The 27,674-nt window shown below is 36.1% G+C and overlaps 2 protein-coding genes across 3 annotated transcripts in view; one reads left to right on the forward strand and one right to left on the reverse strand.

Annotated features, from left to right (window-relative positions):
* LOC6048882 (Golgi apparatus protein 1) overlaps nt 1-6,023 on the forward strand; it is a 29,214-nt gene extending 23,191 nt beyond the window's left edge. For both annotated transcript variants that reach the window (XM_038259230.1, XM_001865686.2), the window contains exon 6: nt 5,070-6,023. In XM_038259230.1, coding sequence (XP_038115158.1) covers nt 5,070-5,237 — 168 coding nt within the window. In that variant the 3' untranslated portion in view covers nt 5,238-6,023. The remainder of the gene's footprint in view (nt 1-5,069) is intronic.
* Nucleotides 6,024-10,888: 4,865 nt separating this feature from the next.
* The window catches only part of LOC6048876, a 47,970-nt gene continuing 31,184 nt past the window's right edge, over nt 10,889-27,674 (reverse strand). Inside the window, exons 2-5 of the mRNA XM_038263828.1 lie at nt 25,587-26,290; nt 18,812-20,326; nt 13,521-13,650; nt 10,889-13,452 (exon numbers count right to left, since the gene is read on the reverse strand). Of these exons, the coding sequence (XP_038119756.1) occupies nt 13,091-13,452; nt 13,521-13,650; nt 18,812-20,326; nt 25,587-25,769 (2,190 nt within the window). The 5' untranslated portion in view covers nt 25,770-26,290 and the 3' untranslated portion in view covers nt 10,889-13,090. The remainder of the gene's footprint in view (nt 13,453-13,520; nt 13,651-18,811; nt 20,327-25,586; nt 26,291-27,674) is intronic.

The following is a 27,674-nucleotide window of genomic DNA, read 5'->3' on the forward strand; positions in this document are numbered from 1 at the left end:
AGACGTCGTTCGGGGGTTCTCCAGCAGCGCCTCGTTCCTGGTCAAGTGCTTCACAGCTCCCGAATCGAAGTACCAATCGTTGGCGTCGTCCGAATCCAGCACCGAGAGCACAGCACAGAAAGCTTTCTTCTTGCCGTCGCGGTCGTTGCGCACTGGTTCCTTGGCTGTGCAGTCCCTGGCGAAATGGCCAGCTTTGCCGCAGCGGTGACACTTCGATCCCTTAGATTTGCTTGGAGCAGCACTCGGTTGAGGCTTACCCTGCTTGTTGTCCTTGTAGCGTCCCTTGGACACGTACGCTTGTCCTCCGGCTGGTTCCACGGGCAGGTCATCCTCCTGGAGCAATTTGGTTTTGATGGCATCACCAGTGATTGCGATCCCGGAATTCTCGAGCCCCATGACCATCGGACGATAGTCCAGCGGTAGTCCCGCCAGCAGCATCATGCCGATCCATTTCTCGTCCAGCGGGAAGCCGATTCCGATGAGCTGATTCGCTGTAGTCGTCATCCGGTTCACGTACGCCTCCATGGACCCACTGCTCGCCAGGTTCGTCGTGATGAGCTTGTGCAGGAGCGCCCACTGACGGGTTAGTCCAGTGTCCTCGTACAGGCCGCACAGCTTCGTCCACAACTCCTTGGCAGTCCTCGCGTTCTCCGCGTGGTGGAAAATCGACGGATCGAGGAAGAAAATAATTTTCCCTCGAGCGATCCGGTCCTTCTTCGCGTCGACGGCCGCGCCTTGAGCTGGTTCAATCACGTCCCACAGGTCCTCTATCTCCAGGTACGTGCGCACTGCGAACCTCCACGTCCGCCAGTTGTCACGTCCGACCAGCCGCTCAATCGGCGGATGGCCCCCGGCTCCGTAGTTCTGGCCACGAGCCTCAGGTTGGACAGCACCTTGAGCACCAGCACCGCTTCCGTCTCCGTTAGGCATCTTCTCTAGATTTTTCTACTTCTTCATGAAAACTTCTTCAGGTTGAAAATTAAACTTCTTCGAGTAAATTCTTCAAGTTCTTCAACGTCCCGGAACCCACTCTGGGCCCATAACCTCTTGGGGCAGAGGTGGAATAAAACACGTCTAGCGTGGGTTACGGTTTAGAACAGAATGAAAATTTATTGAGCTGCCAGGTAACAAACTAACAACTACAAATCCATAGGTTGCTTGATCATCTCCAACAAGATTTTTATGACTTCAACAATTATTTTATTATGGATATCAGTGTTAATTAATAAATTTTACTCGTGATTTTCATAAGGCAATCTTATGATATTAAATTTTGTAAGAAGTTTTTTATGACTTTAATAATTATGTTATTATAGATATCAGTGTCAATTATTATTGGAAAAATATTGGCATATATCTGGAGCAGGGATGCCAGATACACAGATTTGTCTGTGTTTCACAGACATTTGATCGTGTCAGATCGATTCCACCGGATCGGTCTGTGGAGTGAAATTTAGGTTAAATTCTGGATCACTGTCCGCTTTATAAGCTGGATCGCTGTCCGCTTTGTAAGCGGATGATTCTGGGTTCGATTCCCATCTGCTGCAACCTTCCATCGGATGAGGAAGTAAAATGTCGGTCCCGGCCTTGGTTGTTAGGCCGTTAAGTCATTCCAGGTGTAGGAGTTGTCTCCATGCCATAAGTACAAACAACACACCAAACCAAGCCTACTCCGGTGGAATCGCTGGCGGCGGTTGGACTCGCAATCCAAAGGTCGTCAGTTCAAACACTGGGGTGGAAGGTTCCTTGGAGTAGAAAGAGGTTTGGGTGCTCTCCCCATTCAAGCCTTCGGACTCCTAGGTTCGAGCAGAAACTTGCAATAGAGACCACAAAAGACCCGAAGGGTCGTTAATGTGGATGGTTTGATTTTTTTTTCTGGATCAATTTCAAACATGTGTACTTACGTTAGAATTTGCGAGCCCGTTCTGGCCGGGGACAACAAGATCCGTGCCCTCCTTGCCGGAGCCTCCAACTGGCGTCTCGATCGGTGAAATTGCGCGCTGGGATGGGCTCGTCGCTTCGCTTTCACTGTTGATCTGGACCGAGTCGATTCCGTCTTCGATTGTGAAGTTGAAGTCAAGGTCCTGTAAAATAACTCATGTAATGAAGTAACAGTTTACTTTGCCATCATCAAAATTAAAAAAAGCAAGAACTTACGTTATGGGTCCTCCACTCGGAAACAACTTCCCACAAGTTGTTTACGACGAATTCAGGGAATAAGGCAAGCTTTGCTTCAAACTGTGATCGTTGAAATGTAATTAGCTCAATGCAATCGAGATTCGCTTGCTTAAACACGTCCAACGCTTCCTGTTGAAGATCTTCTAATAAAACGGTCTCGTCTAACACGACTTGCTCTTCTGACGCCATTTTTAAATTTGGGTGAAATAAAATTGTCTTATGCTATTTTCACACTGCTTCCATTTGTAAATAGCGAAATGTCCAAACCATAACATCCATAGGAAAATCTTTTGAACTTTGTTGCCAGTTCTCATAAAAAAAAAAAACAATAACATGGCATTGGTCGAACAGCATTGGAAAATCTTATGTAAAGCATGCGCTGATTCGATCTGATCTCATAAGCTTTGATAAAGCTTTCATAAGCCTAATTATAAATTTCGTGAGCGCCTCAATGGACACAGCTGGGACCTCGTTCATAAGACGTAACTTATAGTATTATTAGGAGCTTTTCTCTCAGTGTTTGAGTGTTTGAAATTTTTCCCACAACATTTCATTTCCCTATGTAGGTCCCTAGTCAGAATCCCCTAGTGCATCTCCAGCGCGGGTAGCAAACATCGAAGCAAATCAAATTTGCACCCGACGTCAACCCCACCGCGGTACCTGTCGCGGTAGCAAATTTGCTCTCAGTTCTTCGGGATTTCATTTTGCTATCCGCTATTTGGCTGGCTTGCTACTGCGGCAAATGGAATGATGCACGGAAAACTGAACCATGCACGGAAAAAAATGTTTTTTTAGGTATAAAAAATAAAAAAAATAAAAAATGACAAAACTAAAAAAAAAACAAAAATTAAAAAAAATTAAAGATAACAAAAAAAAATTAAAAAAAAAACGAAAAAAAAATAAAAAAAATATTAAAAATTTCAAAAGATAAAAAAAAAAAAATTAAAAAATTAAAGAAAAAAATATAAAAAAATTAAAACAGATAAAAAACATTTAAATTAAAAAAATTAAAATTTAAAGAAAAATTCATTTTTTTTAAATCAAAAATTACATGAAAAAACTAAAAAAAATAATAAATTTCAAAATATTTATAAAAAATTAAAAAAAAATAAAAAATATTTAAAAAGACTTTAAAAAATTAAAAAAAAATCAAAAAAATTTCAAAAATAATAAAAATAAGACCGTTGCAAATATTTTTCAAAGTTTATGTCCCTCGGCTTTGACCAAAGTCGAGGGGAGGGGCCTAGATTTCAACATTTGGATGAAAAAAGTGTTTGAAAATATATTTACAGGCGTACAGTTGCTTTCCAATCATGAGTTTTGAAAATATCAAGGTATTGACGGAATTTTTTCCCCAAATTTTTTTTTGTGGAACTGTACATTGGTATTTCATGAAAATTTAAAATGTTTTCAAAGGAGTTCAAACATGCTAAATATGATTATAAACGTGAGAAAATGCATTTTAACTGGTTTTCAGTTGGTTAAACTTTAATTTTCATGAAAATTTTAAAGTTTTTCGAAAAAATATTTTTTTTGTCCCCTGATTTTTTAAATTTAAAAAAATAATTTATAAAAATCAAAAAAAAAATGCTATTTAGGCCGTTGCAAATATTTTTTAAAGTTAATGTCGCCCCCCCCCCCTCCCCCTTCAAAATTGGTCTGATAAATCAGGGGGCAAAAAAAATATTTTTCCAAAAATATTCAAAATTTCCACGAAAATTGAAGTCTAATCAAATGAAAACAATCTAAAATGCATTTTTCTGCATTGATAATCATATTTAGCATGTTTGGGCTTGTTTAAAAATGATTTGAAGTTTTATAAAATTCCAAGTACAGCACCGCAAAAAAAAATATTTTTCGCAAAAAAAAAACAAAATTTTCGTCCCCCCCCTCGGCTTTGGTCAGAGTTGAGGGACATAAACTTCAAAAAAAAATTTGCAGCGGTCTTACATTTAAAAAAACAACAAAAATTAAGCTATTTGAACGCATTTTTGAATTTTTGAGTTTTAAATCTTTGAATTTTGAAATTTTCGAATTTCAGAATTTCTAAATTTTAGAATTTTTAAATTTTTAAATTTCTGAATTTTAGAATTTTAAAATTTTAGAATTTTATAATTTTAGAATTTTAGAATTTTGGAATTTTAGAATTTTAGAATTTTAGAATTTTAGAATTTTAGAATTTTAGAATTTCAAAATTTTAGAATTTTTAAATTTTTAAATTTCTGAATTTAGAATTTTAGAATTTCAGAATTTTAGAATTTTAGAATTTTAGAATTTTAGAATTTTAGAATTTTAGAATTTTAGAATTTTAGAATTTTAGAATTTTAGAATTTTAGAATTTTAGAATTTTAGAATTTTAGAATTTTAGAATTTTAGAATTTTAGAATTTTAGAATTTTAGAATTTTAGAATTTTAGAATTTTAGAATTTTAGAATTTTAGAATTTTAGATTTTTAGAATTTCAGGATTTCAGATTTTTTTGTTCCAAAATCGTCAAAAATTAAAAGACATTCCATTTTTTCAGGTTTCATTAAGAAGGTCCGACTAGAAATTGGAAATCCATTTTTTTTAAGTTTGTTTGAAAGTGAAAAATATACACACTTGAAAAAAGTAAATTTTCAAACTTTTCCTGGCAATATTTCCCCTTTTTTCAATCACAATCAATTTTTCTATAGGATATTACACCTTGTAATTCAAAGATTTTGAGAACATTTAAAGTGGCATCACTTCTTAGACCTTGGCAGGGACGGTATATATACCTAAATTAGAAATAGCTAAAAACCTTAAAAAAATTAAAAAATATAATTTTATCTGTTTTAATAATGTTCAAAAGTTTAGTTGTAATAAGCTGGATTTGCCCAACAAAATTTCAAAGGTTTCATCTTTCCACAGGTGATCCCCCAGGCGGAAAGCCTCGGCCAGCTGTACACGCAGGTGGTCGACTCGCCGTCGCGGCACTTTTTCCTGCTGGTCCTGTTCAGCTTCGTCGGGTTCATCTTCATCTTCGGGCTGCTGTGCGGACGCGTCACGCGGCGAACCATCGCGATGAAGAACAAATAGTCACGCCGGAGGTGCCAGCGCTGGTGGTGGCCTTCGCTTCCTTGGCCACGGTGCAGTCGTCTCCGTCGGCGGAGGTATCCGGTCGACGATGACGATGCCACCGCCAGACTGGTCGCTTATCTGTAAGGCGTTTCGCGTTTAAAATTTTGCTTAAGGTAAGTCGCCAAAAAGAGAAAAACAGCTCGCGCGGCTGTCGCGCTATTCTTGTCTGTGTTATAGACTTACGATTAACTAGCGAAAACTGCTTAGAATTTGCGGATTTTCTTCTTTCGAAAAACCAAACTGGTTCAATTTGTCATTCTAAGTCGAAACTTATATATTTTAACATTTAAAAAAAGAAAAAAAGCGGTCAGCCCCTCTATAAGTCCAACTTTTGTAATATATTAGTTAGATTATTTAGATTTTTTAACCCCTTATACAAAGCACGCTAAAACCCAGATCGGTACTCCGTTGTCACCTAGTTTAACTGAACGGTACACGCTATACGAGAAAAAAAAGTGACTAATCCATTGCAATCGTGTGCGCTCGGCAGCAGAGCGAGGGATAGAATGAAATTGTAAAGTGAAAAATATAAGAATAATACAAAAACTATAATTGTGAAGAGAAAAGAGCAACTAACCAGTGGGCAACTAAACTAAAGTTTTCCCGATATTGGCGAGAGTGTAGTTTTTGCCGCTCCCTTGTAGAAGACATTTTTTATACGTAGTTTTAAACCGTTATGCCGTAAGAATCCAAACTGAAAAGAGTGAATAAAGAAAATAAAACTGCAAGTTATAGAAAATAGAAGCGTTGTGTGTTGTTTTTTTTTAGTTGAAAGAAACTTATCGATTGAAGGTCTAGTCTAAAAGTTATTTTCATGGAACTTTGGTGAACTTCGCTAAATTATTTGATCGTGAATAGTAATAGGTTTTTCAAGTTTGTAGCAATGTTAAAAACTCGATTTAATATCACCAGAGGTGAAATAGAGCCTTTCTTACAAAATGATGAAACTCCGACAAATATATTGCTGCAATTAATTTTTCAGAAACAATATGGTACCACCCAGTGAGAATTTGACCTAAAGCTTCGAATATTTTCAGGCTAAACCTCGAATTCCATTTTTTTTAATTTCAGGGGTACATTATGGGTCGCAAGGTGTTAAAATTTAATTAAGAAAAACATATTGGATTGACATTATTAGAAAAATAAAAAGGGTACTCAGTCTTTAATGTTAGTCTATGATTAACTTAAAAAAATATGTATCGCTATTGCACTTTGTCGATCTATTATCAGAAGCCAAAAAGAACACTTTCACGCGCAGCGTAAAACGCGCAAGCGTAAATGTGCTGGCGTTTATGCTTCGACTTGACGACTTGTGGATCTTTCGAGCGAGAACGTGCCGGGACTTCGAATTTAATGTTCAGTACAGGGATGCCACATGATTTTTTAAAATGTCTGTGAAAAAGTCTGTGTATGTCTGTGTCTTTGCCTAAAATTCAAATAAATCAATTTACAGTCATAGAAATCTATCAAAAATTGTGTTTTTAAGCATTTGAAGACTAACGAAATGAGTTTCGATTGATATTTTAACAAAATAACAATTTAATGAAGTTTTTAAAAAGTCTGTGTACCTCAAAAAATGTCTGACACGAGCTCAAATGTCTGTGAAACACAGACAAATCTGTGTATCTGGCATCCCTGGTTCAGTATATCATTCTGTTTAAAACCAAAAATTTAATAGTAAAAAATAGGGTAAAATATGACGAAAAACACTAATATGGCTATATCTCTGGAAATACATTTTGGAAAAGCTTCAATTTTTGGGCCCAAGCAGTTTATGGCGCATGTTTTCGAATGGCTTTTTGTTTGAAACAGAATTCTTGTAATTTGATAGTGTTATCTGTAAAATGGTCCAAAAATTACCTTTAAAAATGGCTTTGACCACATTTATTGGTCGAAAATTGTGTATCGAAAAATAAAATGTTCGTCTCCGACCCCACGGCTACAAATCTGAAATATAAAAATTGTGGGTTTTGCGAGCGGTTTTCCAATAGGGGGATGGCGTCGCTATTTTTAGACCACATTTTCCACTTTTTCTCATCGAAACCGACTACTCTATCGACTTCATTTTGCTGGGCGAGATAGGACGCCGTCTATTTTTAGACGATGACTCAGCACTTTTACACTCTTGCGCTTAAAAAAACCAGGTGGCAGCACGATGTAACGCCACGTCCCTATGATGGAAGACACAAATTTTTAAGAGCGGATACAGACTTCGCTCAAGTATTTCAGAAAAAGAGCTCTCAAAAATCAGACTTTGAGTTCCGGGTTTTATAAAACCCGGTTTGGGTTTGGGTTTTATTTCGGTCAACTCCCAAAAACAAATTTAATGCTATTTTTTTTTTTTGGAAATTCAATAAATTATATTTATAACAAAAATCATGCCATATCAAAACGGTTCTTTCAAAAGACCGGAGTTTAAAAAGAACCGCGGTTCTTTTTTTTTGTGAGCCACGGTTCGTTCGCTCTTTTCAGTGAACCGGCTCTTTGAGCGGTTCGCTCTTTTTTTGCCCACCTCTACCTTAAACCATTTTTTTGTAAGAAAGGCAAAAAACGTTACTTAATCCACCATTAGATGGTTGGTGCCTTCCTTACAATTGTAGAGTGAATACACTACGCAGCCTCAAAAAAGCGTATAAACAACACTTATTTTATCAACATATCTGAGATCCGGCCTCAAAAAAGTGTATTAAAAACACTAAAGTATTCATAACTTTTGACAGGGTTGTCAGATTTTCAATCTTTTGGACTCTTTGGGAAAAGATCTCTTGATCACCCATCCAACGATAGGTCGCATGGAAGATCCGGACAACGTTTCCATCAAACCATGTGTGATTCGGCAACTAAAATGTGAATAAATAACACTTAAAGTTATATTTTTTGAAAGGGATTTCAGATCTTCAACGTTTTTGGTTTGTTGGAAAGGTCTTTAAAATACCTTTCTAAAAATACAAAAGCCACCCATTTTACAATCTTTCGAAGTTTAGCTAAAATCGTTTTTAAGCATAAATTTTGAAGTACTTTCTAAACTTTATAATATAAACTAGGGTCTTGTGAGACCCCAAGACGGAACAAATGAGACCAGACACACGCACAGACATTTGTTCAGAATTTGATTCTGAGTCGATAAATGTACGTGAAGGTGGGTCTACGAGGTCGAATAAAGAAGTTAATTTTACGAGTGATTTTATAGTCTTTCCTTATTGAGGTGAGAAAGGCAAAAATGTCCATGTGGTTCACGGTGCTTATTGGTCACCAAGTGTCAGGTTTCAAAGTGATATTCAAAATAAAATTTTAACCAGTTTATTAAAATTCGCTGGTAAATAATATATAAAAATAAATTGAAATTGTTGAAAACATTGCAGGCCAATTTCATGCGCCAAGTTGCATTCTCAATTGGAGATCTAGCATTACAACCGCTAAAAAGTCCCCATGCAATTTTCTCTTCAAAATGTTACATTTTTAAATTAAAATATCTCGAGTTTAAAGAAAAATATCCCTAAGATTTTTTAAGCGTTTTAGTGCTAGATGAAATAAAGTGGTAAAATTTTTATTTCATTTTATTTTTATTAAAAAAATGGATCTACAATGCGATATATCGTTGATTGAGTTATCAAAAGACCTTACAGATGAGCCAGAAAGATTGAAAATCTAACAATCCCAGCAAAAGAAACTAGTAATGAATAGTGTGACAATAAAAAATCGACCTCAAGGATAACCCCTGATTCGATTCCTTAGGCAAAATAAGTAACTGTGAAAATTTTGAGCGAAATCGGTTAGGATTTAAGGGTCGCTATAGACCGTTAAAGTTGGAGGAAAAAATCTTTTCATACAATAACGCCTTTTTTTTAATCACTTGTAACTCGTTAGGGTTAATTCGGATCGTTTTACGGTCTTCGACAAAATTGTTTATCATAAATTTTTTCGTGAGAACCTCACACTTGACAATGCGCATTGTCACATTTAACGTCAGCTTTTGGTTGAATTTTGAAATTTTTGCTTTTTCCCAAACATTTGTTTTCGATTTTTCCCATACAAATTTCAACGATAAAAAACGACCCTTGAGCAACTCTCTACGAAATCGGCCGATTTCGACCATTTTTATTTTTTGTATTTTTTTATTTGACTTAAACTTTGTGTGGGGCCTTCCATATGACCAAACAAGCTATTTTGCGTCATTGGTTCACCCATACAAGTCTCCATACAATTTTGGCAGCTGTCCATACAAAAATTGTATGTAAATATTCAAACAACTGTAACTTTTGAGTGAATTTTCTGATCAATCTGGTGTCTTCCGCAAAGTTGTAGGTAATCAGGACTATTGAGGAAAAAATAGGTACACGGAAAAAAAATTGCGGATTTTTTAATCAACTATTTTTACACTAAAACTAAATTTCCCAAAATAAGTATTTTTTGATTTTCGAGATTTTTTGATATGTTTTAGGAGACAAAAATCCGCAACTTTTGAGCCATAGAGAAATATGGTCAAAAAATCTGCCGCCGAGTTATGAATTTTTGAAAAAATAGTGATTTTTGGAAAAAATCGAAGTTTCATGCAAAAACAAATTTGACATTATTTTTTAATGCAAAATTGAATTTTCAATCGAAGAGTTCTTTACAAATTTATTGATAAAGGGCTCCGTTTTCAAGATATAGCCACCGAAAGCTCGATTTTAGCGAAATATTTGCAGTTTTTCGATTTTTAAAAATAGTGGCCATGAGTGACCATTTCTAAAAATATTTTTTTTTTGAAAAGTTCGGAAAATTTGCTATAAAATTGTCTAAGAGACATTGAAGATTGGACCTCGGGTTGCTGAGATAGAGCCGCTTTAAGAAAAAGAAACACGAAAATTGAAGTTTTCCTAATCTCACCAAAATAACCCACCATTTTCTAATGATCATATCTCAGCAACTAATGGTCCGATTATCAATGTTAATACATAATGCATTTGTGAATTTTTCCGATCTTTTCGAAAAAAATATTTTGAAAATTTTTAAATCAAGACTAACATTTTAAAAGGGCCAAACATTGAATAATGTCAAATTTGTTTTTGCATGAAACTTCGATTTTTTTTCCAAAAATCACTATTTTTTCAAAAAAATCATAACTCGGTGCCAGATTTTTTGACCATGTTTCTCTATGACTCAAAAGTTGCGGATTTTTGTCCCCTAAAACATATCAAAAAATCTCGAAAATCAAAAAATATGTATTTTGGGAAATTGAGTTTTAGTGGAAAAAAGTTGATTAAAAAATCTGCAAAAAAATTTTCCGTGTTCCTATTTTTTCTCAAAAGTCCTCAACAATACCTACAACTTTGCCAAAGACACCAAATTGATCAGAAAATTCACTCAAAAGTTACTACTGTTTGAATATTTACAAACCATTTTTGTATGGACAGCTGCCAAAATTGTATGGAGACTTGTATGGGTGAACCAATGACGCAAAATAGCTTATTTGGTCATAGGGAAGGCCCCCACAAAGTTTGAGCCAAATAAAAAAATACAAATAAAATCCATTTCCGGTTTTGGTAGAGAATTGCTCAGATGGAGAATTTTTTTACGGTGCCGTAAATTGTACACCGCTAGACGTTCTTTCGCAAGTTTAAACACAATTTTTGCCCAATTGTCTTTTATTCACATCCTTTTTTATCGATACTCATCCGATTAGTACACATCATTACATCATGTGGTTGGTAGATAGGTTTATAATATAGCAACCTTCTGCAGCTACTTGAAAGTGTGTTTAATCATAGTTTTAAGCTTTATTTTAAGGTTTCTCTACAGAGTCAGTTCTTACTAGAAATCTTTATGGGAGTACTAGAAAGTTGATTACAGTTTGCCTACTTTTGGTTACTCTTTTTCTCTCTCTAAAGTTATGTTTTCTTTTCCTACACGAATTTCAAGTTGATTAATACAAGTGATTAGTGGAGAGGGTTGTGGCAACGGAGTCCACTACGAATTCAGTGCTGGGCAGCATTCTTGTACATACTTGTGTTTGCATCTAAAAAATACTTATTCTTTCTTATTTGTTTCAAAACACTTGCACCAAGAAAGTGGTTATCTTAACGCTACGTCGTTCTTAAATTTTAGGCATCTTGGCACAAATTTGTTTTTCTGCGTTCAGTGTGTCGTAGTAGTGTTTGTATCAAATGGAACATCGTTTTTGCACGTGATATTTTGGCTTTAGGCTGACGGTTTTTGATTAGTTTCTATACAGTTTACACTTACTGTTTCATTATTGGAGGCCATCGGTTCGCTAACAGTTGATTTGGTTGTCTTTACTTGCTTAATGTGCTACCAGAAAGCTACAAATATTTGGTCTAATCGAATTGTTTTTTCAAAACCATTATGATTATCTTCAACACCGTTGTGGCACTGGTTCGTTTATTTTGGCACACTCAAGCTTTGATAAGTATTAGGGAAACTTTGACTAGCGTCGGGTTCTACGAAAGAACTACGCCGGAAGAATACATTATAGTACGGCCATACTATGAAAACAACTCCCGAGGTGGTCTTTTGTCGAAATAAGTCAAGTCAATTCTGAAGAAGTTTATAATAAAATTTCTTAAAACCATAAAATTAGTTTTTTTGACTCAAACATGATAAAACCAGCATTTATACTTTATATTTCAAACCAGAGTTGGTGCTTGCTTGAAAAATGTAGGGTTTTGTAAAATTGCAAAAATAAAGCCAATCAAACACAATAAAAAACAGATTGAATGCCAATTAGAAACTCAAATTAATCTTGAGTAGGACTGGAGGGCAATGTTTAGAACAAGCCTTAAAAAGAGAACGGTCGCTGACAGTGATTGCACGAAATTTGAAAATGCTTTCAGTAAGCATTCATCGTCAAAAACGATACATATTTGAAATCTCACTCACAGTGCCTGTGCCTGTGATCATAATTCGGGACGACCAACAGTGAACGCACACGAAGTCGGAACTAACACAAACCGAGTTCAACACTCAAGCAGCCGCACGTCTTTCTCTTTCTCTTTTTTTCACTCCCTTGCTCGTGCGGAGCTGCGTGACGACAGCAATCATTCGAATGCAGTCATGTTAAGGCTCTGAAAGGTATCATTCCTGATCGGCCATTGAGGGGATTGAAAATGTATCAATCAAGGAACGTTTTTTTTATTTTGCTTGTAGAAGCATTTAACATATTGTGATTATTTTTCCATTTCAATTTACTATTTCTGGGCCCTGAAGTCAGAACCATCATTGACAGTCATTGCCCCTTGCGCAATGCTCATTCGTTCATGTGTGAACGAACTAAAGAAAACTGCCAAAAATCAGTTCGCTACAAATGTCAAATGTTCACAAGCCCACAAGTAGTAAAATCGGTAGCTTTAATTTGAAAATGTTGTTTTGATCATTTTAAAATTTCAGTTTTCAATATTTGATTCGGAAATGAAATCTATAGAAAGACCTTCCTCCGGAATTATTTCCTTAAATTTTGCCGTACACATCCGAAGAGAATACAATGTAAAAGTTAAGAACAACAGTCTCTACCAAACAAGTTCTACAATAGTTTTGAAGTAGGAGTTCTTGAACCACGCTGACTGCCATTGGTAGGGTGTAATTTTATCTTTATGATATTTTGTTAACTTTGTGGTTCCTCTGAACAACCGGGCTTCCTATTTTACTTTACTTGATGAAGGGGTTCATGTGCATCCCTAGCGTGTTGAGCGAGCAAACGATTTCACCCAGTTTGTGCCGTCGAAAAAATATCACCAAGTGGGGCACTTTGCACCCTCCCCCACCTAGAAGTACTTTAACTTGACCAAACATTAGTAATCGTGGGCACACAATCGTCATAAGTTCACTTTGGCGGCTTTCCGTTGGCTTTCGAGCTTCAGTTCGAGCATGGTGTACGGAATCACCGAGATGACCAGCAGGATGGCCAGAATGATGATCTTGGGCGCTTCGCAGAGCAGTCCGTGCACGCCGAAGGTGATTCCGAGCCCGAGGAATCGGAGCGCCTGCAGTGGGGACATCACTTCGGCCACCTTGGTCGAGTGGCTCACGGTTACGAGCGCTCCGGTCAGGGTTTCCCAGACCGCGTTGCAGACGCCCCAGGCCGCCGGAATGACGTACAGGACGGCACTGTCGTCGCGCGAGGGCTTCCACCGGAGCAGAACTAGCAGCAGGCAGGCGTGGAATATGAAACCGGCAACTGGGGGGGAAAATGAAGACTGTTTAATTTAAAATTCAATACATTTAAGAAAATTGTGCAAGTCCTACTTATCACGACGACCCGCTTGGTGTGGCGCAGGAGCATGCTCAGGGTGCAGGCCGCAATCAGCTGCATCACCCCCATTCCGATCATGGCGCCGGCGACGCTGTTCGGGCCGAGCTCGCAGGATACGAAGGCCTGAAAATATAAGTTAGAATAGGTTACACATTTTAAATATTTATGTATTTTTTCTACATATGGTTAGACTCATATTTTATTATGTAACAATTGCTCACAGTAGAAAATGATTTTTTTAAAATGTTTTTTCAAGATATTTTACGTAACATATCAAAAAATGGTGACTATCTTAATATTAACAAGAATTTGAGAAATGGTTTCTCGAAAAAAATGACGGAACTCAGTACACTGAACATACAGCACCATGCGTCTCCAGTCGAATGTACTAGAAACTCACTTTGATGGAGAAGCATGGTACTTTAAAATCCTATATTTTGTCTTCAAAAACGGTACACACCATTTTTTTGACTGAAATTCAGTAAAGTTTTACTGAATTTTCATCTACTGAAATTTCAGTAAACGATTCAGTAATTTAAATTTTACTGAATTCTCAGATAACTGATATTTGTCACTTTCGTTGCTGATATTTCAGTTATCAAAATTTGATTTTGCTTGTCATTTAAAATGTTTCCAGTACTGTTATTTATACATTTATTTCATCAATCGTTCAAACCTAAAAAAAGGTGGTTATCATCGAGGCATTTATTTTTTACATTTTTCTTATCTTGGTTTATAAAGATCATAAGTGACATTTCAGTTTGACAGATATGCAGTTAGGCCGATGCAAATATTTTTAAAAGTTTTTGCCCCTCGGCTCTGGCTTGAGTCGAGGGGGGGGGGGCAAAGTAAATGTAAATATTAAAATAACATGCCATAGTTTCAACATTTGCATGGAAAAAGTGTTTTAAAATGTATTTTACACTAGTTCAGTTGTTTTGCAATAAAAGTTTTCAAAAAATGTAAAATTTGACGAAAACAAAAATTTTAGTGAAAAAAAAACTTTAGCGATAGTAGACATCGAAAATTTTCAAAAATTCAAAAGATTTTTTAATCAACCCAAACATGCTAAAAATGATTCTAAACGCAGGGGAATTCATTTTAAATTGATTTTAACTAATTGCACTTAAATTTTCATAAAAATATTGAAGTTTTTTGAAAAAATATTTTTTTGCCCCCTGATTTTTCGGGCCAACTTTGAAGGGGGGGGGGGGGGACAAAAACTTTAAATAAAATTTGTACCAGCCTTACTAATTTTTCAGCAATGTTTTTGTTCATTACCGAATTCAGCAAAAATGACGATTACTGAATCGCATTTAGTTAATTATTTTACTGAAATGGCAATCCAAAGTTTTGCTGTGTACTGTGTTTTCCTCAAATTTATTGGAAAATAATTGAAAACATTTCCAGCGGTGAGCTGTTTGGTTCCAAGCCCTTCAAATCAGCATACAAAGTCTCCCTCCCCCCCCCCCTCCCCCTGGCCCTATCCACAAATTTCACCTTAGTAGGCGATGATCATGCAGTACAAAGTTGTAGAACAGAGTGCTGATTTTTTGGAGTTCTAAACTATTTTTCCTTGAAAAGCCAACTAATGTATTTTTATTTGTTTCCAAGACAGCTATAACACTGGCCTATTACCACTGACCAAAATAACAAACTTTAAAAATTTAGGAAACTACAAGAATTCAAGATATTGATATAAAACACATAAAAATGGGTAAATGGGGCAAAATTGGACCTTGCCGCCATTAAGAGTGTCACCAATCGATTTCTCGTGGCTTTTTACATATAATAAGATTCTTTAGAAGTGCGGCAAACTAGGGCAGTTGAAGATATTGCAGAAAAACACGCTAAAAAAGTCTAAATGGGGTGAAATGGACCACTTCCCGTCATTTGCCGCTAATGAGAGTACCACCAATCGATTCCTCGTAATTTTTTACTTTGAAAATGATACTTTTGATAGGCAGAAACTGACGGCATCAAAAGATCCATATCCATAAACTAAATGGAATCTTTTTTGAAAATTAGGAGATTTTTTTGTGTCACGTTCAAATTTATGAAAGATTTTTTTGTTTATTGAAGATTAATATATAATAAAGCATGAAAAGTAGTTTCTGTGATTCAAACATAAGATTTTCAGAGTTATTTTAACATTTTTCACGTTCCGCGAAATTTGCGTGAAATTTGGTGTTTTGAAATTGAGATCCCCGTGAAATTTGCAATTTTTGAGCGTGAAAAATCACCAAGTCTAGATAATCTGGGTGCTGAAAAGACAGAATGCGTAACGTTATTTTCGAAAGCTCCCCACTGCTCCCCACTAATACAACAGCACTACAGCTGTAAACATAAACAAAGTAGAAGGCTATGGAGCAATTCCAGCTCAAATCAGGATTTTTCTGGTACTTTTGTACCCGACCCTCTCCGATTTCAATGAAACTTTTGAGACATGTTATCTTAGGCCTGTATAAGCCATTTTTGTGTATATGGAGCCAACAGTACTCGAAAATAACATTTAAGAAGGTCGAAGGGTTTTTAAATATTTTAGTATTTCGCAATTTAAAAATTACTGTATCTCGAAGCCATTGCATCGTATCAAAAAGTGGTCTAACACAAACTTGTAGGAAATTGGACGGGCTTTCTGAAAAAAATACACTGAAACAAAAATACACGCCACTTCTATGAGATTTTTTAATTTTTAAGTTTAAAAGTTAAATTTAAAGGTGATGACACGATTTTTTTTCGCTCAAAATTTTTTAGGAAATAGCCTAAAATGTTACAAAAAGACTCACGAAAAATGCAGAATGGTAAGTCTCTCCTAAAAAAATACAAAAATCATTTACTAAAACTGTTTTTTTGAAAAGTGGTCTAAACGTCAAAATTTTCTAAAATCGATAGTGGGAATCGATTCTCCGGACAATTTTACATAAACGTCTCCATATTGACCATTGTCCCAAGTCCAATCCTTGGGAAGATACAGCGGTTTTAAAAATAAAAATGATAAAAAAACTGTTTTTTGGTGGTTTTTGGCAATTTCTATACGACAGACTTGGTTTTTTAGTCTCGTAAATATTTTTACCGGAAAGCTCGTCCAATTTCCCATAAGTTTGTCTTTGACAACATTTCAATTGGATGTATGGCCTTACAAATATAAGTTAAATTACATTGCTCATAACTGTAAATAGAATATTTTTTTCAGTTTGGTAGAAACCTGGCTAGTAAATAAGGTTACGTAAATATTAAAACGAGTCAAATTGAAAAGCTGTCAGAGGCAAACTTATGGGAAATTGGACGAGCTTTCCGGTAAAAATATTTTCGAGACTAAAAAACCAAGTCTGTCATATAGAAATTGCCAAAAACCACCAAAAAACCAGTTTTTTCATCATTTTTATTTTTAAAACCGCTGTATCTTCCCAAGGATTGGACTTGGGACAATGGTCAATATGGAGACTTTTATGTAAAATTGTCTGGGGAATCGATTCCCACTATCGGTTTTTGAAAATTTTGACGTTTAGACCACTTTTCAAAAAAATAGTTTTAGTAAATGATTTTTGTATTTTTTTATGATAGACATAACATCCTGCATTTTTCGTGAGTCTTTTTGTAACATTTTAGGCTATTTCCTCAAAAATTTTGAGCGAAAAAAAATCGTGACATCACCTTGAAATTTAACTTTTAAACTTAAAAATCAAAAAATCTCATAGAAGTGGCGTGTTTTTTTTGTTTCAGTGTATTTTTTCCAGAAAGCCCATCCAATTTCCTACAAGTTTGTCTTTGACCACTTTTTGATACGACGCAATTGCTTCGAGATACAGTAATTTTTAAATTGCAAAATACTAAAATATTTAAAAACCTCGCGCCCTTCCCAAGTGTCATTTTCGAGTACAATTGGCTCCATATACACAAAAATGGTTTATATAGGTCTAGGATCACATGTCTCAAAAGTTTCATTGAAATCGGAGAGGGTCGGGTACAAATGTACCAGAAAAAATCCTGATTTGAGCTGGAATTGCTCTATGTTCAAGCTGAAGCGTGACATATTTTTTTGCTGCTGAAGTGAATTGTTTTGAAACATTTTGGATCTGTTGATTTTGTTGTTTTCGATGAAAAAATCAGTGCATCTCACTTTTTTCTTCGTATACTAAACGATGCAACCCAAAAGAGGCCTTTTTTTGTTTCCCACGTGATGAAAAATTGTGTCAAAAGTGGGTGGAATTTCGTGAATCAAAAGAGCAACCAAATGGAAATTCCAAGATTATGTATCTTTGATGTGCAGTCTTGTGTGCAGTGATAATATCGGAGTAAGATTATCCAATATTATTTGGCAGGTACCATTCATAGTTATTGATAATTCGTCGCTAGCATTTCAAAAAGCTGATAATCATTGAATTGAAATTTATTGTTGTAAAAGAACTACTTTTACTAGTAAAACAACAAAAAATGGCCTTAACAAGTCCCTGACAATAGTAATATGAAATGCAAATTGTAATAATATGAACAACGGTTTTTTTTTCGACATTTTAACCCGCGTCACAATTTAAAAATGGAAATCAATCATTCAACCGTTGGTAATTAACCCGAAATGCAGAACTTTTAATCCCAACAGAACAAAAAAAAATCCACCCAGCTCATCAATGCTGTCGAACTCGTCGTGTCGAACGCGTGTCACGGACAGCAACCGGGAAAAGTTGTGATAATACCCACTCAAAAAGTTTTTTTTTTTTTTGGTATCCCCACCCTTGAAAGGGAAAACCCGGCTCGGCTGCAACTGATACCTCGACCGGGCAAAAGTTTGGTTTCGGTCCCGGTTCAATGTGGAGCCGGGTGCTTTGGCATCTCGGAAAATTGTTGAGATGTTTTTGCTTTTGAGGTTTTTCTTTTTTGTTGTTTCAAAATGTTTTAAAATATTTCGCTCAGGTTTGTGCGAATGGTGGTACGAAGGAAGAAAGGCTGAATAATTAGAGGGAATTGGAGAGGTGCGCAAAGTTTGTGGTGCAAAATTGAACGTGGAATTTGCGGAAAAGTGAGTTCAATGCTAATAAACCGGGTATTATGTTGCAGAAGGCAGAAGCTTATTAACTCAGTTATGTACAAAGTTCTGCCTGGAATAAGAATGCAATTTAAATTGTATGTAAAACTGTTTATACATTTAAAACTGTACTGTAAAGGCAACTAAATGTGTTTAGATTTTTTTTTAATATATTACATGTTTAATATAAGAAGGCCGGTATGAAGCTATGTGAAAATTTAATCTTTATCATACTTAATATCAATAATCAAAACCTACCTTCATGAAATCCGCCAGCATGTACCCCTGCTCGGTCCCGATAAAGTACGCCATCGGTCCCGCAAACAGCATCGTATCGGTCATCTTTCGGATCGAATCGAACTTTACGTTGTGCTCGATGTGCGTGGTGAAACCGGTCACGGTCAGCGCAATCACCCCACCGATCAAGTACAGTCCCATCAGCGGCAGTGTCCCCGTGTAGGTTTGCATGCCCAGCGAGTTGATTGCACTGTTGTTGATCGGGATGTTCCGATCCCAAACGGGGCAGAGGTGCGACCCGCAGATCCGTTCGCCGTGGTCGTTGGTCTGGAACGTGCTGTACGGAAACCGGTCCAGCTGGAAACCGTCGTCTTCTTCGTCTTTGCTGTGATGCTGGAGCCGGATGTTGTACAGGAAGAAGAGCGTTTCTTTGAAACTGGGCATTCCCGGAGTGGTCACTTTGGTGGTTGGGTTCGGTTCGGGTAGGTTTGCGACGCTACTGGCTGAGGTTGGGGCAATGTCCACGTGGTTGAAGGCGATTCCGGCACTAGTGTTGAGTTGCTGCTGCGTCGTTGAGGTATTTGAAGAGGGCAGCGGCGACATGTAATAGCATCCAGTACCGTTCGACGAAGCGCACGTCAGGATGAAGGACGCTATGACGGTTCCCAGGATGATCCCGAAATCCCCGGCAGCTTTGTACCATCGTCCCAACCTTCGAATAGTTTCGTCCTTGCCGCACAGTAACTTGTGATCATCGAAACTGTCCGCGTTGATGCCGGCTATGCTGTTCCCCCCACATTCCGGCTGTGAACAGCTCAACTTGCCAGCCATCGACACCACCAGCGTTTGCTTGCAGATCACAGACGGTCCAAGAACAAGCCCCAGAATCAAATACCCAGGAACCAGCGAAACCAGAACCGGATAAATGTGCGCCGCCAAGAACACACAAAGCCCACCATACACCAGTGCCAGCACGATCGAGTAGCCAAATCTCCGCAGGATCTTGGTCGTCACCAGGCACATCAGCGCCGTCACGATGCAGGCCAAACTGAGCAGTCCCGAACCGACGTCCGGTCCCATCGGCAGCCACGCTTCCTGCACGAACCAGGTGGAATTCGAAGCCTGCAGTCCCAGCATCGGAACCAACACCATACACAACAACCCGTGGGCGATCGTGAGCAGAATAAAGTTCTTCGTGACCTTAGTCCGCACGTGCGTTGGAATCTTGTGCCGGCACCCATAGCTGCGGTTGTTCACGGTCAGCAGTCGGCGCACCGAAGTCGCCCCAATCGAACTGTTGACCGAGTCGCGCCTCCGGTTGCCCAGGGTTGAACTCTGAAACGGGTAGCCGTAGGCCAGGGGAGGGGCCACCGCCAGGCGATGGCTACGTGACGAGGCAGGTGAGTAGTTGGTGATGAATTGCTCGATCAACGGATCGTCCCAGATGTGGTGGGCCTGGCCGGAACTTCGCGTTCGCATCACCTTCCGGGCCGAGGGAGGGCATTTCTGCTGGAAGAAGGTTTTGGCGGCGGCAATCTGTGTGGCAAGAGGAAACAAAGGGGGAAAATGGTCACTTTGAATGAATAGAATGAATCTGTTTCCACGTCCGTGCTTTCTCACATTTTTTTAAATTTACGTTTTATAATTAGAGCAACTCTCTAAAAAAATGGCCAATTTCGACCGTTTTTATTTTTTGTATTTTTTGATTTGGCTCAAACTTTGTGAGGGCCTTCCCTGTGACCAAAGAAGCTATTTTGCGTCATTGGTTCACCCATACAAGTCTCCATACAATTTTGGCTGCTGTCCATACAAAAATGGAACGTAAATATTCAAACAGCTGTAACTTTTGAGTGAATTTTCTGATCACTTTGGTGTCTTCGGCAAAGTTGTAGGTTTTTTTTTTGAGGACTATTGAGAAAGATAGGTACACAAAAAATTCAGTTTTTTAATCAACTTTTTTTTTCACTAAAACTCAATTTCCCAAAATACGTATTTTTTGATTTTCGAGATTTTTTGATATGTTTTAGGGGTCAAAAATCCGCAACTTTTGAGCCATAGAGAAACATGGTCAAAAAATCTAACTCCGAGTTATGAATTATTGAAAAATAGTGATTATTTGGAAAAAATCGAAGTTTTATACAAAAATAAATTTGACATTATTTCGAAAAGTACTTTACAGAGTTTTTGATAAAGGGCTCCGTTTTCAAGATATAGCCACCGAAAGTTTGATTTTAGCGAAATTTTTGCAGTTTTTCAATTTTTAAAAATAGTGACCATGAGTGACCATTTCTATTTTTTTTTAAGTTCAGAAGATTTGCTATAAAGTTGTCTAAGAGATATTGAAGATTGGACCTCGGGTTGCTGAGATAGAGCCGCTTTAAGAAAAAGAAACACGAAAATTGAAGTTTTCTAAGTCTCACCAAAACAACCCACCATTTTCTAATGTCGATATCTCAGCAACTAATGGTCCGATTTTCAATGTTAAAACATGAAACATTCGTGAAATTTTCCGATCTTTTCGAAAAAAATATTTTTTTTAAATCAAGACTAGCATTTTAAATGGGCGTAATATTCAATGTTTGGCCCTTTTTAAATGTTAGTCTTGATTTAAAAAATTTCAAAATATTTTTTTCGAAGAGATCGGAAAATTTCACGTTTCATGTATTAACATTGTAAATCGGAACATTAGTTGCTGAGATATCGTCATTAGAAAATGGTGGGTTATTTTGGTGAGATTAAGAAAACTTCAATGTTCGTGTTTCTTTTTCTTAAAGCGGCTCTATCTCAGCAACCCGATGTCCAATCTTCAATGTCTCTTAGACAACTTTATAGCAAATCTTCTGAACAAAAAAATGAAAACTGCAAATATTTCGCTAAAATCAAACTTTCGGTGGCTATATCTTGAAATGGAGCCCTTTATCAAAAAATCTGTAAAGTACTTTTCGATTGTTTCGAATAATGTCAAACTTGTTTTTGCATGAAACTTCGATTTTTTCCAAAAATCACTATTTTTCAAAAATTCATAACTCGGCGCCAGATTTTTCGACGATGTTTCTCTATGACTCAAAAGTTGCGGATTTTTGTCCCCTAAAACTTATCAAAAAATCTCGACAATCAAAAAATACGTATTTTGGGAAATTGAGTTTTAGTGAAAAAAAAGTTGATTCAAAAATCTGCAATTTTTTTTACGTGTACCTATTTTTTCTCAAAAGTCCTCAACAATACCTACAACTTTGCCGAAGACACCAAATTGATCAGAAAATTCACTCAAAAGTTACAGCTGTTTGAATATTTACATACCATTTTTGTATGGACAGCTGCCAAAATAGTATGGAGACTTGTATGGGTGAACCAATGACGCAAAATAGCTTATTTGGTCATAGGGAAGGACCCCACAAAGTTTGAGCCAACTAAAAAAAATACAAATAAAATCCATTTCCGGTTCAGGTAGAGAATTGCTCATAAAGTTGTTTAGGAAAATGATGAATAAGTTTGCTTTTATAAACAAAAATAGTAAAAAAATAGTAAATCTAATGAAAACATGAGAAACTACAATTACATATTAATACCTGAAATATTTTATGACGATTCGGAAAGTATTAAATAAGCACTATAACATTTTCCAAAAAGATTTATTAAACGTTAACAATTAAAAAATATATGTGAATGGAAAATAATGCCAAACTTAAATTTCCTTTGTTAAAACATAGATTCTAACTTTATTCAAAAAGTAAATTTTATTTATTTTAAAATCATAATTCTGTGGACCCCTTCGGATCTGCCTGAGAATTAAAAAAAATAAATTTATTATTTTGTTTCATTGAAACAAAAATAATAAAACAATAAACAAATTTAAAATAACCTGACAAATGGCGATATTTTTTTAATCTTTATTTTGCAAATAATATCTCGAATCATTTGTATCTATCTGAAATCAATACTATCTAACAAGTAGGACATACAAATTTTAATCATTATTAGCAAAAAAAAGTCATAGTCCTAATAAATGTTGTTTAGGAAACGAATTCCGATTTTTCGTACCTATTTGAAATTTTCGTAAAATTTCTCATCAAAATAATTATTGACACTTAGAGTGGTACTAACTTGTGAAAATTGTTTTTAAATGCAAATAGTCCTAACTAAAATTTAAAACAAAATTAATAGCAAAAAATCGGTATCCATTTACAGTCAGTTAAAAATATTATATCAATAAAATGTATTCTAAAATAACATAAAATTTTAAGACGGAGTTGATACTAAACTGAGACAGGCATGGTTCTGGAATTTTGCAGATGATGCCAAGTGGTCCAAAAAATTCGACCTCAATTCATGCATTTTTTTTGTATTTGTACTCATTTTAAAGTTAAATTCTAAAAAAAACGAAGTTGACTTTATAGCTGTCGGCCACCATTGCTAGTACCAACCACTAGTGTCTTCCTTTTATCTACAAAGACTTCGCCGCCCTGGGCTCCTAAGTGTATGAAAGTATGGCACGGAGCGACGGCGCCGAATACCCATATTTACACAAAGAATTTTAAATTCTACTACCGAATAACAAAAAAAAATTATGATACAATTATATTTCGTATGATTCATATGTTTATTCCTTATCTTTTTTATCTTTTATTAATAATTATGAAATGATAAAATTTTGTACAAAAAAGTAAAGAATCAAATCAAACACATTTTTTAGATTTTTCAACATAAAACAACATTCTCTGTCAATTTAATGAAAAAGAAAACAATGGTAATGTTAAGATCGTTTTGTATCTCTCATTATTGCCTAGTAAATATTAAGCAGGAATATTTATTTATTGAAAAAGCGTTTGTTTTGTTCCAGTCAGATCGTAATAATTAAAAAAAAATTATTTGGATCTTTTTATACAATTAAACACTGAATTTCGAAAAACATCATAATTTGCATTGTGGCAATGAATAAGTTTCTCTGATGTAATTATTGATTAAATTTGTTTGTTTGGATTTTATTATAAAAATGTATGTTTCTATATTCATTCAAATAATTTAAAAATATTTGAAAAGAGTAGTAAATAAAATGTTTACAAAAAAGATTTATGTACAAACATATTTGTAAAACTGAAAAATAGATTACATTCCAAAAATCTTAAATTTGGTAAAACTTAATAGAATTAAAGTATCGAATTTAACAAAAATTATGTTTTGCACAAGACATTTTTAGAAGGAAGTTTATGAAAAGGGATTGAGACGGACGCAAATCTTGTTAAATATTAAAATGTAAAAAAAAACAATTACATTTAAAAATCATATCAAAGGTTGTGCAAAATGTAAATTTTTAGTAATTTTTATTTGAGTTTCACATGTAGCCCGCGATACTACGGTAAATCTTCAAAATGACTAGCGAGGTTCAGCTAGCTTAGAACCACTGATTTAGAACTTTTTCAAAGGAAACTTAGATATTTCGAAAAAATATTGTTTCATCTGTTATTGAGAATCATGAAAATTTTACAGTGTCTATGATAACCATTGAAAAAAATATATATTAAAATACATCAGCAAATAATTGTTTAAAAATAATTGAGAATAACATCAAACTATTTTTGCCCAAATAAATCATCAGCATCTGAAAGTTCATTTCAGGTTATCAATTACTTTGATAATTTAAATTCTGAAAATCAATTCCAAATTTTAAAACAGCACAACCAATTTCTAAAAAAAAGCTAAAGAATAATAAATATAACCAAATATTGTTCGAAATGATTTTTCAAATAGATCTGCGGTTGAAACTGTATCTACTGGCAGGTTATACTTAGACCTTCCTAAAAGAAATACGGTGATTGTCATTAAAATAATTTGCCGTTTTCTGCACCCTTTTATGAGCTTCCAGTTTTGATAACAACTTTGCCGAAGAAAACGAAAATAAAAATACATTCCGAGAAAATATTAAAAAAAATCAAACTCAAGAGTGGTTTGTCACAAGAACATTTTTACGAGAAAACATTTTCCATTTAACTCTTTTTATAAGGTTGTACATTTATAATATAGGGGTGACACCCCTTATATATTATTATCTTTATCAAAATTCCTTTATTTGATGATCGGGTGTCACCCCTGAATATTAAATTTTTGAAGTCTTCAGGATATGTCTAATATAAACATGCCCTTTTACTAAGTGTGAATACTTAACTTCATTATTACTATGTAAACATATTCTAAAACATGAGTGATACTTTTGGGTGTCACCCCCATTTAAATTCAATGTTTCAGAAAATTCAACTTTTATGTTTTGTTTAAGAAAGATGATATATATTAGTTAGATACTTGATGATTTTTTATGAACATATTTTAGGTAAATTATATTTTTTTCTTCGTCCGAGTCAGGTGTCACCCCATCAGCTCGGGTGTCACCCCAAGATGGGTGACACCCGGGGCGGGCCGCCCCCACCGCCCCCCCTTAGTACGCCACTGAATTAAAAGCTGTGCAATATGATAAAAGAAGAAAATTATAATGTTAATATTTACGTTTTTTTGTTTTCTTGTGGTTTTTTCGTGAAACAATCACCCACAATTGTATCCATCGCAATTCTACATGTCTGGAGTTTTTTTGGAAAAGGTCCAATAAACCAAATTTTCAGTTTTTGCTTTTTGGGTGTTTTTTAATACCCTTGACTCAAGGCGGTTTTAAAAACACCCAAAACGCAAAAACTGGAAATTTGGTTTATTGGACCTTTTAAAAAAAAACTCCAGATGTCCTCTCAAGTCCCACCCACTAACCAGAAAGAAAAATAGCACCCACAACCCACCAAACGATTCCACCCACCTGTTGCTGGTGCACAAAGACCGGTCGGTCCAGCCCGCGCAGTCCTGCTCCGCCACCGTCCCGTTGGTCCCGGGCAAAGTCCCGCTCGATGATCCTTTCACGGGCCTGCATCCGTTCCCGCTCCTCCAACCGGCGCTCCAACCGCTCCGTCGTCAGCTCGTTCAAATTTGGCAAGCTTCCCATTTTCGTCGTAATGTCCACCCACACCCACACCAAGGACACTCTCTACGCTACTCTAGTTTGGTCGGATCAAAAGTCGCGTGACCCGAATGATACAGAGAGCTTTCGTCTTTTCTTTTTGCCTCCTTGCTTCCAGATACAGATTGCACGTCGTGAGCTCTCATATAGAACCACCCCCCTGACCACCCAAGCCAGGGGAAGTTAACCTATTTTCGTCACTTGTATTATGTGTTCACTTCCATTTTGGCGCATTTCTCAAAGACGGCATGAAATAATCGCTCTCCCCTACTACAAGCTCTTGAAGGTCTTTTTAACGGCCAAACAACCACGCAGCTGAAACTTGTCGTTGCGTGGGCGACTTCTGCGATAATTTGATAGCCTGCCAGGAATCGGTGCTGGAAAGTCCTGGTGGAATTTTAACCGCTTGGTGAAGCTGTTGAAGTGATGGACGACTCCATCATATTCAGTGGTTGTGGTGGACCGCGATTTCATTCATTCAGCGAAGTTTGCGCCCGCGACGCGATCTGAAAGATAAATAGAGAGAGAGAGAGTTGTTTAAAGAGGGTGTATGATAGAAGATATTATTGAAATCTGATGGCAGTTTTATTGCCAATTTGGAAAGGGGAATCGTTTTGGCGGAAAGATTATTTCATTCTAGGAGTGTTTTAGATCATTAAATGATACATTTTCCAAACTCTCAAGCCCTTAATAGAAATCTTTAGTAAGAAAGCAAAACATTACAATCTATTTTCAATTGGTAGGTTATGAAATCAACATATACATAAAAAAAAAATGATGGTAATATTCATCAGAAAATTATGGAAATTATCAGGAACTGGTGAATTTTCATCAGGTTTACATTTACACACCTGTTTTATGTAATATTACTCAAAAAAGAGGTAATAGATTGGTGCGCTGGAAGTGGGGACGCGAAGTCGTGATTATTTAGGTTATTTTTTGCCTTCCTCACCTTACTGAGGAAAGGCTATAAAATCATTCGAAAAATGAACGTATTAATTTGACCTCGTAGACCCACCCTCACGTATACATAACGACTCAGAATCATGTTCTGAGCAAATGTCTCTGTGGATGTGTGTAGGTGGGTGGACAAAAAATTGTCACTCGATTATCTCCGGACTGGATGAACGGATTTTGACCGTATTAGTGTCATTCGATCCGTCTTGGGGTCTCTATTTAAAATCAGCAAGTTTAGTTAAGTACTTCAAAAGTTATGCTAAAAAAACGAATTTGGCGTATGTCCGGAAGATTGTAAAAAGGGTGGTTTTTGCAAGAAACCCTATCCTGTTATACATTTTTAAAAAGGTATTAAAAAGACCTTTCCAATGAGCCTAAAACATCGAACATCTGACAACCCTATCAAAAGTTATTAGCACTTAAGTGTTATTTATACACTTTTTGGAGGCCGGATTTCAGCTATTGCAATAGAAATATTGTCTGAATCTTCCATGCGAACTATCGTTGAAGGTTGAAGGTTTTTTATCAGACCTTGCTGATGAGCCAGAAATATTGCAGGTCTGCGAACCCTATCAAAAGAAATGAGTAAAAAGGTTGATTTGTTGAACATGTTAAGGGGGAGTGTTGCTATTTTTACTGAATGTAATGCCTTTATGAATGTGAGGAAGGCACCAACCACTTAAAGGTGGATTAAGTAACGTTTTTACTTTTGTGTCGCTGTTCGTATGGGGTGAGTGATTGTGGTATTCGAATAATGGCATCATTGGTGTGTTGACAGTTGAGACGGAGTTCTGTGGAAGGTCCGAAGCCACGTGTTTGGAGTTTTGTGTTTTTGTTGTTTTATTTGTGAATCCATATGGAGTGTAAGTTAAATTTTATGAGTTTTTTTGATTTTTAAGTTCAAAAGTCAAATTTGATGGTGAGCCCCCGATT

Source organism: Culex quinquefasciatus, chromosome 3, assembly GCF_015732765.1.
Source record: "Culex quinquefasciatus strain JHB chromosome 3, VPISU_Cqui_1.0_pri_paternal, whole genome shotgun sequence".
Lineage (NCBI taxonomy): Eukaryota > Metazoa > Arthropoda > Insecta > Diptera > Culicidae > Culex > Culex quinquefasciatus.